Source organism: Miniopterus natalensis, chromosome 2, assembly GCF_054644295.1.
Source record: "Miniopterus natalensis isolate mMinNat1 chromosome 2, mMinNat1.hap1, whole genome shotgun sequence".
Lineage (NCBI taxonomy): Eukaryota > Metazoa > Chordata > Mammalia > Chiroptera > Miniopteridae > Miniopterus > Miniopterus natalensis.
The window spans coordinates 102831340-102846646 of record NC_142082.1 but is presented as its reverse complement, the minus strand read 5'-3'; the positions used below and the strand labels follow the sequence as shown (position 1 = coordinate 102846646).

The window sequence follows — 15307 nt, the reverse complement described above, 5'->3', positions numbered from 1 at the left end:
AAATTTTTTATGTACTCTATTATCAGTTTCCAAGTATTTTAAATGATTGTTTTTTACAATTTTGCCCAGTTTTATTGCTTCTTTATTGGGAGATCTGCCAATATCCTTACACAGCAATTTCAGAAAATAAATAAAATTTAATGACAAAATTTCTTTGAATAATAAATTTGAATTTTAAAATTTTCGGATATTTCCTTAGAGGAGTTGTTATTCTCATCTTTCAGTATATTTTAGTTAAACTGATTAAAACATTTTTTTCCTTTTATTATCTCATGTAGAAAACTCATGCACTTTGAACTGCCTGGGAAAACTCTTATTGCCATTTTACAAATGTGGGGAATGTGACTAGGAATTGAGTTGAAGCTTAGTTGAATTGATTTTGGCTCTTAAAATTTGGATTTGTGTTATGTGTCTAGCTTAAAAAATGTAGAGATTGATACTTTCTATCTGTACATAAAATAAGGTCTGGTAAATAAGCAACACTGACACTGTCTTGGTATACAGGCTTTGTAGAAACTGGTGTTTAAATTGCTCAGATAATGTCAAACTCCAGTACTAGCTGCATGATTTACAGTGGAAGAGTGGTCTTTTTGTCCCACCCATATCCTTTCTGCCTCATTCTTATGGTACAGTCTGAGTAGCTCTGGTAAAGGCCATCAAAATTCACATTTGCACTGTCACTGGTAGAGTTTTATTTGGCTGAAAGACCATTCCCCTTTTGATATGCACAGGACTTGTACCTCTTTTCCCTCTCCTGGTCCCTCATCCTGTCGAAGCTGATCCTGACACTGCTTTGGGTTTCATGCCTTAGAGGTCTTATTCCATCAAGACATTCCTTCTTTTATCTTCAAAAAATGGACTCAAGGCTTCATGCCCGCCTCCTTCTCTTCACCTGTTTTCTCTATTCCCCCCCCCCCTCCATTTTTCCAATTCTTTGGAGTGTCCCAAAGATGCTCATACCTTAATGAGTTGCAGATATTCCTTACAACCATTTAAAATGTCCTTTTTTTAAAAAAAATTATCTTTATTGTTGAAAGTATTACAGATGTTTCCTTTTCCCCCCTATTGATCCCTTCTCTCCTGCACCCCTCCCCCCAGGACTTTACCACACTGTTGTTTGTGTTCATGGGTTATGCATATATGCATAAAAGTTCTTAGGTTAATCTCTCCCCACCTTCCCACCCACCCACCTACCCACTTCTGCCTTCCCTCTGAGTTTTGTCAGTCTGTTCCATGCTTCTGTGTCTCTGGATCTGTTTTGTTCATCAGTTTATTTTGTCCATTAGATTCTACATATGAGTAAGATCATGTGATACTTGTCTTTCTCTGACTGACTTATTTCACTTAGCATAATACTCTCCAGGTCCCACCATGCTGTCTCAAAGGGTAAGAGATCCTTTGTTTTTACAGCTCCATAGTATTCCATGGTGTAATGTCCGAGAAGATGCTTGATATGATTTCAGTCTTCTTGAAATCGTAGAAACTTGTTTTGTGTCCTAGCACGTGGTCTATCTTTGAGAATGTCCCATGTACGCTTGAGAATGCATATTCTGCAGCTTTGGAGTGAAATGTTCTGTAAATGTCAAATCCATCTGATCTAGTGTGTCATTTAGGATCACTGTTTCTTTGTTGATTTTTGTCTGGAAGATCTATCCAGTAAAGTCAGTGGGATGTTAAAGTCCCCTACTGTGATTGTATTGCTGTCAATCTCTCCTTTAAAGTCCTCCAGAAGTTTTTTTTTTTTGTTTTTTTTTTCCAGCCTGTGTGAGTCTTTTATTCTGAGGTAGTTCTCTTGTAGACAGCATATATTTGGGTCTTGATCTCTTATCCATTCAGCTACCCTGTGTCCTTTGATTGGAGCATTTAATCCATTTATATTTAAGGTTATTATTGATAGGTACTTATCTATTGCCATTTTATTTCTTTATGTCCATGTTTCTCATTTGATTTCAACTTCTTATTACAGAAGTCCCTTTCACATTTCTTGCAGTGCTGGTTTGGTGGTAATAAACTCCTTTAGCCATTTTTTGTCTGGGAAGCTCTTTATTTCACCATCTATTTTGAATGATAGCCTTGCTGGATAGAGTAGTCTTGGTTTCAGATCCTTGTTTTGCATTACCTTGAATACTTCAGGCCATTCCCTTCTGGCCTGTAGAGATTCTGATGAGAAATTGACTAACAGCCTTATGGGAGCTCCTTTGTAGGAAATTGCTTTCCTCTTGCTGCCTTTAAGATTTTCTTTGTCTTGAATTTTTGGATTTTAAGTATGATGTGTCTGGACATGGGCCTCTTTGGATTCTTCTTGCTTGGGACTCTCTGTGCCTCCTGAACTTGTGTGACCTTTTTCTTGACGAGGTTAGGGAAGTTTTCTGCCATTATTTCTTCAGACAGGTTCCCTAACCCTTGCTTACCTCCTCTGGCATCCCTGTGATGCAAATATTGTTACGTTTCATGTTGTCCCACAGCTCCATTTAACTGTCCTCCTGTTTTTTCATTGTTTTTTCTTTTTGGATCTCTGATTGAGTGATTTTTTTCTACCCTGTCTTCTAATTCACTGATCTGATCCTCAGCTTCCCTTAACTGTTGTTTATTCCTTCTAGTGGTTTTTTTTAAAAAAAATTTCTACTATGTCATTCTTAATTTCCTTCATAGTTTCCATTTCTTTTCTTATGTGTTGAGCATCCCTATGATCAATATTCTGAACTCTGTATCTGATAGATTGCTTATCTCTATTTCCTTTAGCTACTCTTCTGGAGACTTCTCTTATTCTTTCATTTGGGGCTTGTTTTTTTGATCTTCCCATTTTGGCTGCCTGTTTAGATTTGCTTCTATGTATTAGGTAGATCTGCTAAGACTCCCAGTCTTATGGATGGTCTCTGGTGCAGTCCAATGTTAGACGCTGTTTGTGACCATTCTTGAGTACCCTGTTTGAAGTTTTCTGCACCCCACAGCCTGTGGTTCGTTCTGCTGGGGCTGGGTGTGTTTGGACAGGACCAAGATGTGCACCAACGTCTGCTTTTCCAAGCCATGGGTCCAGAAGCAAATCAGGCAAAGACTCAAAGTACTCAGAGGCTGTTATTAAGTCTCTTAGTGAGCGTCAGGCTATATAAACTCCACAGGGTGGGGTGAGAGGTTATTTAGCAGAGTGGGGCAATTGCTTCCCTTGTCCCAGGCAAAAGCTGCTTCAAAGGTAAATGTCTGCCTAAGAGAGATGTCCTCACAGAATGGGGGAATGACTCAGCACAGGGATCCAGATGGCTGCCCTCTGAGCATTATTACCCCTGCCTGCACCCCTGGATTCTCCTCACACAGCTCTAGTCCACTCTACCCTCCCTCTGCTGGAGCCCAAGGTGAGTGGCTGCACACAAAACTTTGTGCTTTGGCTCTGCTCTTTAAGAGGGTGCCTGCATTTCCAGTTGTTTCTCCCTGGCAGACAGAAACCCTGCTGCTTTTCACAGCCAGATGTTATGTGGGCACCTTTCTCAGTTCTGGTGCTCTTGACTGGGAAGCCCAGCTTGGGGTTTAGACCCCAGAGTCCTCAATGGGAACCCTCCAGAGCTGACCCACATCTGAGATATCCCTCCAGACCTTCAGCTGCTGCCTGTGGGAGCCCAGCCAGCCCTCTCTCACCTCCACGCATCCTACCAGTCTCTGTGCAGTTTCCACTTTTCCTCCTTGGTTATGAGGGTGCTCCCCAGCTAGTCTTCAGTTGCAGTTGATTATTCAGGGTGATTTTTCTGTATTTTAGTGGTAATTCTAGTTTGGTCCTGGGAGAGTGTCAGTGTAGCTTCTATTCAATCAACCACCATCTTGGAATCCTCTGCCTGTCCTTTTTTTAATGTCTTTTTTAGTTAGGTGTCTTCTCTCTGTCCTCCAGAACTTGAGTAAAGTCTGTTTTTCTTGATGGCCTTCCCATTATAAAAATTCCCCTGTCCTGGTTTCTGCAATGCGCTGTGAACATCTCTTTAACACAGGTAACCTGAGGCCTGGTCACTGGGGGGGCATGTTTGCTTCTGCTCACTCTCCTGCTCTTCAGGCTCCTATTAGAGGCAGCTCTTTATTGGAAGGGATTGTTTATTAATAGTCTTTGTATTCACAGTTGGTGCCATGTAGCAGGTACTCAGTAACTATTTTAACTTGAATCTCCAAATGTATACATAAGCCAATACATTTTTTTGTGAACATTTTTTAGAAAAATTTCAAAATAATAAAATAAAAGGAAACTTCATGGAGACTAAGGAAAGCTATACAGATGCTCTGGTTTTCTCCCACAGATACGAGCTCGGATAACTTCGGGTATAACTTGTTGACTTTCATCATCTTGTACAACAACCTTATTCCCATCAGCCTGCTGGTGACTCTCGAGGTTGTGAAATACACTCAAGCTCTTTTTATAAACTGGGTGAGTATCACAGCAGAGTTGAAAAGTTGAGCTGCTGCAGAAATGTCAACCGCAATTTTCTAACCCTCTCTCAGAACCTTAGCCATTTAACTGAGCTCCCAGAAAAGGAACAATAGAGTTAATTTATGATTATGATTCGACCAGGGACCTCTGGCAAAGGGGTCCCTGAGCCAGTAATAGCAGTGACTAGTTACCTAACATCTCAGCTCCCTGGCCTATGAAATTGGAGGGAGTTCATTCATATCTATTCAAGGGGTTCCTGTGGCGATTAAGTGAGAAAATGGAGGTAGAGTGCTTAACAGATGCTTATCTTCTAGGGGTGAAGGTGCTGCAACTGCTATTTATGCTTTTGAAGTTTAATTATGCTGAAGAAAGGCCTCTTACCTGTATCTATATCAGTGTTTATTGTATATCAAAATTCATGTTGACAGTAAACTTGGATTCCATTGTTAAGAATGGAAGTGAAATTTTTAAGGAACTGCCGTTGTCATTAATCGCTTGACTTCAGCAGCCTGTATATGTAGCCCAGGTGCTTTAGTGGACATTTAAAATTTTTTTATCTTATTATTTTTTAAATTTTATTAAATTTACCAGAGTGACACTGGTTGATAAAATTATAGAGGTTTCAAGTGTTCAGTTCTATAACACATCATCTGTATATTGTGTTGTGTGTTCACGATTCAAAGTCAAGTCTCCTTCTGCACACCAGATATTTGTAAAGGGCAAAGGGAGTCATGTACTTTTTTATTTTATCTGCATAGTAATCCTGTGAATGAGGTACTAGCTGAGCTCAGGAATATGAGTTAGTCTAGGCCATGAAATGCTCATCTTGAGACCAGATCTTCTGTATAAATTAAAAATTAGCACTTACAGTACTTGTTTTTAATCTAAAGGAAGGATTAATGGTATATATTTTCTGAAGTGCCCCCTCTTCTCTCTCTTAGGACACAGACATGTATTATATTGGAAATGACACTCCTGCTATGGCCAGGACATCAAACCTTAATGAAGAGCTTGGTCAGGTGAGAACCTCTTTGGAACTTTGTTGACTGTGATATGAGCGTGAGGGGAGACTAGTGTTAGAAGAACTATGGAGAGATTTTTACAAAAATACTTGTATATGAATGTGGTTTTGACACCTGAAAAGCTATATAGTATTTGAAAGTGTTATTAAATATAAAAGTTAATCAGTTTTGAATTGCATTTTTAGGCATGAATAAATCTTATAACTTAGGAGGTATGTGCAAAAAATTTAGTACAAAAATACAGTACGATATTTCCTGGACTATTATAATTGATTGTCAGGAGCAAATGGTAGGGAAAACAATGGTTAAGATACTCAGATATTGTTTAACCCTACAAAACGTGTAGGTTTTTGAAGGACAGATATCCATCAAATCTCTTACATGTTCCAGGTTTTGTTTCTGAAATATTCCAGGGAACGAGTGTCTGTTCCAAAATCACCACTGAACCCGTTACCTTTACTGAGCTGTGTTTGCATTGTATTCTCCTCTTATCTTGAAATTAGTACAAGGAATTACCTCTTTTGAATGCATTGCAATTAAAGGTTATAATTTCATTTTATACATCTTATTTAAACCTCCCAACTACCCCATGAGGTGGATGCTGTATATATCGGACTAAATTTGCCTCTTATTTGAATACTTTTCCAGTTTTCCAGGTAAAGTTAATTTATGTCTTTTCTATGCCCCCATTACAGTCTTTCCAAACATAAATATAGTAAAATAAGAGACATGATAGTGATGCATTTCCCTCTGGAGACTTTCAAACCCACTAAAGGGTATGGATGTGCCTGAGACAAAGTCTTTGGTTCTTTTGCACAGTGCTCAGGATATCATTGTTCTCAGGTGCCATTGAACTGGACCTGAATAAAACTGAAGGATTCGAAGTGCTCAAAAGCACCCAGTATGAAATTATTCATCCTTACTGGGTATATGGGGAAGTTTGCATGGGGAAGTGTTTTTTTTTTAATTTTTCAATTACAGTTGACATTTAATATTATATTAGTTTCTGGTGTATAAAGTAGTAATTAGACATTTATATAATTTACAGAGTGATCAGCCCGCTAAGCTAATACCCATCTGACATCATACATAGCATTAATATTTTTTACTATATTTCCTGTGCTATACTTTATATCCCTGTCACTATTTTATAACTGCCAATTTGTACTTTACCTTTTCACTCATCCACCCACCCCATCTCCCATCTGGTAACCATCAATTTGTTCTCTGTATCAGTAGAGTTTGTTTCTGTTTTGTTTGTTCATTTGTTTTTCAGAATCCACATACAAGTGAAATAATATGGTATTTGTCTTTCTTTCTCTGTCTAATTTCACTTAGCATAATAAAGCCTCTAGGTCCATCCATGTTGTCACAAATGGCAAGATTTCATTTTTTTTTATGTCTGAGTAATATGACATTGTATATATGTACCACATCTTCTTTATCCATTTGTCTATTGGTGGATACTTAGGTTGCTTCCATATCTTGGCTATTGTAAATAATGCTGCATGAATATTGGGGTACATATGTTTTTGAATTAGTTCAAGATTTCTTAGGATAAATATCCAAGTGGAATTGCATGGGGAAGTAGTTTTGAGTTGGAACTTAAAAGATAAGTTAAAATTCAGTAAGCAGAGTGATAGCAAATCTTGATAATTTCTTAATATAAATGTTAATTTTTTAATACTTTGACTTAATCTTTTAATTTTTAAAAACAAGACAGAAACACTTTATTAGAAGGCTGATTCTACTGAATTTTATATACTTCTAGACTTACTGCATATAAAACTTACATAAAAACTTATTTATAAAGTATTGATACCCATAGTGTACTAATTTTAGATTTCTATGTATTCTTTAGGAGTGTTAATCACCTTTCTTAAAAAAATTTTTCTTTACTTAAAGGCACTTTGATTGACTTAAAAAGAATTATATTGTATAATTAAGAAAAACTACGGAGTACAATTCATGTTATTAATCCCTCTTTTATAAAATAGTAAAACATGGCTTCCCTTTGGGTCCCTGGAGTACCTCCAGTATCCAGCAACAGTTATGATCCCTCTTTAGAAAACCACTGAGGGCCCTGGTGGGGTAGCTCAGTTGGTTAGAGTGTCGTCCCAATATGCCAAGGTTGCAGGTTCCATCCTGGCCAGGGCACATACAAGAAACAACCAATGAATGCATAAATAAATGGAACAACAAATTGATGTTTTTCTCTCTCTCTGTCTTTTTCTCAAAATTATTTTAAAAAAGAAACAGAAAAACACTGAGAAACTGGAGACAATTATGTTAATTACTACTCCCTCACCAGTCCATAATATAATTTCCCAGAATGTTACACATAGAATGATGTTACATATCTTCTGGCCAAACCCTTTTTTCATAAATGTGGAAACTGAGGCCAAGAAGGATGAGGTGACTTTTCAAGAGTCCACATGACTAGTTAGTATTCAGACCCTGAAATTGAACTGTCTCGCCCTGAGCTCTTTTCCCTCTTCCCTGTCCCATGGTTCTCACAGCACATGGACACTGGCAGTTCATCCCTTTTGCTTGTACTTCTGTGAAAATGGTTGGCTTGTTGACCTCCTTTAGAAATTTCTTTTTCTTCTGTATATTGAAAGTTCAATGTACTAAATCTCTGAAGCTTTGGATTTTGGAAAGTTCTGTAATGTACAGCAGTTCATGCTGCCTTCCTGTAACCTTAACGGTGATAGTGACTGAGAAGCATGGTGTTTTTTCTGTGCTGTTCAGGATATGCCTTCTTACTCCAGCTAGGGGATGGAGTCTTAAAAAGAAATATTTCAAGGTTGCCAAAGTCTGTGCTTCTTGTCTTGACATATTGGACATTAGAAGAAAGCATGAGATCATGGGAATATCTTGAAGAATGTCATGTGTCTTTGAGATGCCTTGTGGCAGGACTTAGTGCTTGTGCTTATAGATCTAAAATGGCTCTGGGGCTGTTTCTTGAGTCTCTTTTGCACATTTCCGCCCAATTGGACTCTAGAATTGGTTATTGGAAAAGGTTTTAAAGTGGTCTAAGCATTAAAATAGATTAATTTAATAATAATATATAATTATAATTATTATATATAATATCTATCGATTCTAAAATATATTTTGCTTGATTGAAGGAAATTTACCTTTTAAATTTATACAGATTTTGAAAAACAGAATAAAGACTTTATTGGTTTTTGCATCGCATTACATTCTTGGTTTGTGTATTTTTCTGTTATTCTTTGATTTAGGTTAAATACCTGTTTTCTGACAAAACCGGAACTCTTACATGTAATATTATGAACTTTAAGAAGTGCAGCATTGCTGGAGTAACCTATGGGTAAGTGTGTTTATTATTCATGGAAAATTGGATTTGTATTCCTTCAACAAAATAAGTTTATTTTTATCTGCTTAGTCAAATACCTTGACTTTCTGATAGTTTGAAAGAATACTTATAAGCTTTTGGTGCCAAATCCAAAATATCATTCCCAAGACCAATGTCAAGAAGCTAAGGCTACCACCTATATTTTTTTCAAGGAGTTTTATGGTTTTAGGTCTTATGTTCAAGTCTTTAATCCATTATGAGTTAATTTTTGTGTATGTGTAAGTTAGGGGGTCTAATTTTATTATTTTGCACATGGCTCTCAAGTTTACCAATACCATTTATTGAAGAGACTATCCTTTCCCTATTTATTTTTGACTCCTTTGTAATAAATTAATTGACCATATATACATGGGTATATTTCTGGACTCTCTATTCTGTTCCATTGACCTGTTTTTATGCCGATACCATACTATTTAGATTACTATAGCTTTATCATATAGTTTGAAATCAGAGAGGGTGATGCCTCCGGCTTTGTTCTTCTTTCTCAAGATTGCTTTGGCAATTTGGTTATTTTGTGGTTCCATACATATTAGGATTGTTTGTTCTGTTTCTGTTAAAAATGTGATTGACATTTTGAGAGAGATTGCATTGAATCTGTAGATTGCTTCAGGTAATATGGACATTTTAACAATATAAATTCTTTTTATCCATAAGCATGGACTACCTTTCCATTTATTTGTGCCTTCTTCAATTTCCTTCATTAATATTTTATAGTTTTAGGTATTTTATTTCTTTGATACAATTGTAAATGTGTTTTCTTTTAAATTTTTAAAAAATCCTCACCAGAGGATATGTTTTTAAAAAAAGTGATTTTAGAGAGAAAGGAAACGAGAAGGAGAGAACGAAACATTGATTGGTTGCCTCCTGTATGCACCTTGACCGGGGATCGAACCTGCAACCCAAGTATGTGCCCTGACTGGGAATGGAACTCATGACCTTTCGGTGTATGGAATGACACCCCAGCCAACTGAGCCACACTGGCCAGGGCATGAGATTTCCGTCGTATTTCTGATAGTTCATTATTAATGTATAGAAATGCAACAGATTTTTGTGTTTGATTTTATATCCTGCAACTTTGCTTAATTTGGTTATTAGTTCTGTTTTTGGCGGAGTCTTTAGGGTATTCACTATTTATCATGTCATTTGCAAATAGTTTTACTTCTTTTCTGATTTGGATGCCTTTTATTTCTTTTTCTTGCCTGTACAGTTTTGAATAAAAGTGGCAAGAGTGGATATCCTGACTTGTTCCTGATCTTAGGGAAAAAACCAACTTTCAGTTTTTACCATTGAGCATTCAGTTTTTACCATATTTAGATGTGGCCTTTATTATGTTGAGGTATGTTTCCTCTGTGCCCACTTTGTTGAGTTTTTAATCATAAATGGATGTTGGATTTTGCCAAATGCTTTTTCTGCCGTTATTGAGATGGCCATATGATCTTGATCCTTCATTTTGTTACTGTGGTGAATCCCATCGATTGGTTTGCAGATGCTGGACCATCTTGCATCCCTGGATAAAGTTTACTTGATCATGGTGTATGATCCTTTTATTATATTACTGAATTTGGTTTGTGAATCGATTGTTAAGGATTTTTGTTGAAGATCTGTGTTCATTAGGGATATTGGCCATAATTTTGTTTTCTTGTGGCATCCTTGTTTGGTTTTCGTATCTGGGTAATGCTGGCCTCATAAAATTAGTTTGGAAGTGTCCCTTTTTTTTATATTTATGGCGGAATTTGAGAATGATTGGTATTAATTTGTCTTTGAATGTTTGGGAGAATTGACCAGTGAAGCTGTCTGGTCTGGAACTTTTGTTTGTTGGGAGGATTTGTTCAGATTTCCTATTTCTTCATGATTCAGCCTTGGTAGGTTGTTTTATCCATTTTTTCTAGGTTGTCCAATTTGTTGGTGTACAGCTGTTCATAGTAGTCTCTTATGACCCTTTGTGTTTCTGTGTTATCAGTTGTAATATCTCCTCTTTCATTTCTGAATTTGAGACTTCCCTTTTTTTTCTTGGTGAGTCTAGCGAAAGGTTTGTCCATTCTTTTTATAGAACCAGCTCTTAGTTTTACGGACCTTTTAAATTGTCTTTTCAGTCTCTTTCACTTATTTCCTCTCTGGTTTTTGTTATTTCTTTCCTACTACTAGCTTTGGCCTATATTTATTTTCTAGTTCTTTGATGAGTAAAGTTAGTTGTTTGAGATTTTTCTTGTTTCTTGATGTGTGGGCATTTATCACTATGAACCTCCCTCTTAGAACTATTTTTGCTGCACACCATAAATTTTGATATGTTTCCATTTTCTTTTGTCTTAGGCATTTTAAAAAAATTTCATTTGTAGTATGTTGTTTAATCTTCACGTATTTCTGATTTTTCCAGTTTTTTTCTTGTAATTGATATCTAGTTTCATACCATTATGGTTGAAAAAGATGCTTGATATCATTTCAGTCTTCTTGAATTTATTAAGACTTGTTTTGTGGCCTAATATGTGATCTATTTTGGAGAATGTTCTGGGAAAATGCCTATTTTTTTATCATAGTTTTGTGACCACTGTGTTTTTTTCTCTCTCTGGAAGCCATTTTCCAGAATTGACAAGAGAGCCCTCCTCAGATGACTTCTGGTAAGTAGATTCCAGCATGTCTTGATGCTTTAGTGGGAAAGACTATGGAACAATTTTATATTGTCATGTCTCACCTGAATATTTTGTAATTAAAAGTTGGATGTATGTTATTTCAAGAGAGAACCAGAATAAAATTTAAAAATGAATATGATTTTCAAAGTCCAGTGATACTACAAGGCTTTAACAAAAACTGGTGAGCCCTTGGTCCAGTACTTCCCAATCACTTTCTACCTCTTATGATAATGTCTTCAAGGTTGTAGTGTACATGTTACATAGTATGTATCAGAACTGTGTTCCTTTTAAAGGCTGAACAATGTTTCCTTGCATGGATATACCATATTTTGTTTATCCATTTATCTGTTGATGGGCATTTGGGGTATTTTCACCTTTTGGCTAATGTTAATGCTACTGTGAACATTGGTACACAGTGGGTCTCTGCTTTCTTCCTTTTTTAAAAAAATCTTTATTGTTGAAAGTATTACAGATATCCCCCCCCCCTTTTTCCCCATTGATACCCTCCACCCCACATTCGCCCTCCACAGGCCTTCACCACACTATTGTTTGTGTCCATGGGTTATGTATATATGCACAGAAGTTCTTTGGTTAATCTCCCCCACCTTCCCCCTGAGATTCCTCAGTCTGTTCCATGCTCCTGTCTCTGGATCTATTTTGTTCCTCAGTCTATTTTATTTATTAGATTCAACATATGAGTGAGATCATGTAAAACTGAATCAGGAAGATTCAGAAAACCTGAATAGGCCAGTAACAATTGATGAAATTGAAGCAGTAATAAACTCCCAGCAAATGAAAGCCCTGGTCCAAATTTCACAGGGGAGCTTTCTAATTCTTTAAGTTGTAGGGTTAGATAGTTTACTAAAAATTTTTCTTGCTTTTTGAGGTAGGCTTGCAATGCTATGGACATCCCTCTTAGGACTGCTTTTGCTATGTCCCATAGATTTTGGGTTGTTTTATGTTCATTTTCATTTGTTTCCAGGAAGTTTTTGATTTCTTTCTTGATCTCTTTGGTAACCCATTCATTGTTTAATAACACGCTATTTAGCCTCCATGTGTTCAAATGTTTTTAAGTCTTTTTACTGTAGTTGATTTCTAATTTTATGTCATTGTGATCTGAGATACTTGATATGATTTCAATCTTCTTGAACTTGTAGAGACTGATTTTGTGTCCTAATATGTGGTCTGTCTTTAAGCATGACCCATGTGCACTTGAGAGAAATGTATATTCTGCAGCTTTGGGGTGAAATGCTCTGTAAATATCAATTAAATCCATTTGATCTAGTGTGCCATTTAGTCACTGTTTCTGTGTTGACTTTATGTCTGGAAGATCCATCCAGTGAAGTCAGTGGGATGTTAAAGCCCCTGACTATGACTGTATTGCTGTTGATCTTTCCCTTAAAGTTCTTAAGGTTATTATAGATAGGTCCTTATTTATTGCCATTTTAATTCTTTAAGCCTATGTTTCTCTCTCTGTTTCTTCTTACGTATTACAGTAGTCCCTTTAACATTTCTTGCAATGCTTCTATTTCTACTTCTAATTATAGCAGTCCCTTTAACATTTCCTGCAATGCTGATTTGGTGGTGATAAACTCCTTTACCTTTTTTGTCTGGGAAGCTCTTTATTTCACGATATATTTTGAATGAAAGCCTTGCTGGATAGAGTAGTCTTGGTTTCAGACCCTTGTTTTCCATTACCTTGAATACTTTATGCCATTCCCTTCTGACCTGTAGAGTTTCTGATGAGAAGTCAGCTGAGAGCCTTATGGGAGCTCCTTTGTAGGTAACAGATTGCTTTTTTCTTGCTGCCTTTAAGATTCTCTCTTTGTCTTGAATTTTTTGCATTTTAATTAGGATATGTCTGGGCATGGGACTCTTTGGATTTTTCTTGCTTGGGGCTCTCTGTGCCTCCTGAACCTGTGTGACTTTTTCCTTCACCAGGTTAGGGAAATTTTCTGCCACTATTTCTTCAAACAGATTCTCTAACTCTTGCTTACGTTTGACCTCCTCTGACATTCCTATAATGCGAATATTGTTATGTTTTATGTTGTCCCACAGCTCCCTTAAGCTATCCTCCTGTTTTTTCATTGTTTTTTCTTTTTGGATCTCTGATTGAGTGATTTTTTTTTTTTTTACTCTCTTCTAATTCACTGATCTGACCCTCAGCTTCCCCTGACTGCTGTTTATTCCTTCCAATGTATGCTTTATTTCTGCGATGTCATTCTTAATTCTCTTCATAGTTTCCATATCTTTTTTCATGCTGTTGAGCATCCTTACAATCAGTATTCTGAACTTCGTATCTGATAGATTGCTTATCTCCATTTCATTTAACTCTTTTTCTGGAGACTTCTCTTGTTCTTTCATTTGGGGCTTGTTTTGTTGTCTTCCCATTTTGGCTGCCTATTTTGGGTTTGTTTCTATGTATTAGGTAGGCCTGCTAGTACTCAGTTGTTTTGGACAGTCCCTGGTGCAGGCCAATGTCAGATGCAGTTTGTGACTGGCCTTGAGTACACTGTTTGGAGCTATCAACAACCCATGGCTTGAGTTCCCTTGTGTTGGGACTGGGTGCATTTGGACAGAACCAAGATGCACACCAAAGTCTGTTTTTCCAAGGCGGGGGTTCAGAAGCAGATCAGGCAAAGACTCAAAGCACTCTGAAGTCTATCTCTGCCTGTAGGCTGATTAATAAGATTCTCTGAATGAACCTCAGGCTATAGAAACTCCAGGGGGTAGGGAGAGAAGTTTTCCAGCAGGATGGGGCAATTGCTTCCCCCTCAAGCAAAAGCTGCTTGGAAGGTAAATGTCTGCCTCTGCAGTATGGGGGAATAACTCAGCACAGGAATCCAGAGGGGTGGCTTCTGAGCTCTATCTCCAGAGCCCACAAGTCTAGATTCTCCCCACAAAGGTCCAGTCCACTCTGCCATCCCTCTGCTGGAGCCCAAAGTGAGTGGCTGCACACAAAACTTTGTGCTTTGGCTCTGCTCTTTAAGAGGGTGCCTGCATTTCCAGTTGTTTCTCCCTGGCAGACAGAAACCCTGCTGCTTTTCACAGCCAGATGTTATGTGGGCACCTTTCTCAGTTCTGGTGCTCTTGGCTGGGAAGCCCAGCCTGAGGTTTAGGCCCCAGAGTCCTCAGTGGGAACCCCCCCAGAGCTGACCCCCATCTGAGGTATCCCTCCAGACCTTCAGCTGCTGCCTGTGGGAGCCCAGCCAGGCCTCTCGCACCTCCACGCATCCTACCAGTCTCTGTGCAGTTTCCACTTTTCCTCCTTGGTTATGAGGGTGCCCTCCAGATAGTCTTCAGTTGCAGTTGATTATTCAGGATGGTTTTTCTATATTTTAGTGGTAATTCCAGTCTGATCCTGGGAAAGTGTCAGTGTAGCTTCACTCAGTCTTCTGCCATCTTTAATTTCCTGGGTCTCTGCTTTCAGTTCTTTTAGGTATATATGTAAAAGTGAGATTGCAGGGTCATGTGCTTATTCTATGTTTAACTTTTTGACAAACTGCCAAACTGTTTTTTTTAATCCTCACCCGAGGATACTTTTTCCATTGCTTTTCAGGGAGAGTGGAAGGGGAAGAGAGAGAGAGAGGGAGACATTGATATGAGAGAGACACATCAACTGGTTGCCTTCTGCACATGCCTTCACTGGGACCAGGGATCACGCCTGCAACCTAGGCATGTCCCCTTGATCACAATAAAACCACAGACCCTTCGGTCCTCGAGCTGACGTTCTAACCACTGAGCAAAGCCAACTAGGGCCACCAAAATGTTTTTCATAGTAGCTTTACCATTTTACATTCCTGCCAATAATGTACAATTTTTCTGCATCCTTGAACCACTTGTTAATTAATGAACAAAAAAGCAGCCACCGTAT

At 37.7% G+C, this 15307-nt stretch overlaps 1 protein-coding gene across 1 annotated transcript in view; it reads left to right on the top strand.

Moving 5' to 3' along the window:
- ATP8A2 (ATPase phospholipid transporting 8A2) overlaps positions 1-15307 on the top strand; it is a 510308-nt gene that overhangs the window by 136242 nt on the left and 358759 nt on the right. The window contains exons 12-15 of the mRNA XM_087814449.1: positions 4275-4402; positions 5347-5424; positions 8673-8761; positions 11377-11421. Of these exons, the coding sequence (XP_087670575.1) occupies positions 4275-4402; positions 5347-5424; positions 8673-8761; positions 11377-11421 (340 nt within the window). The remainder of the gene's footprint in view (positions 1-4274; positions 4403-5346; positions 5425-8672; positions 8762-11376; positions 11422-15307) is intronic.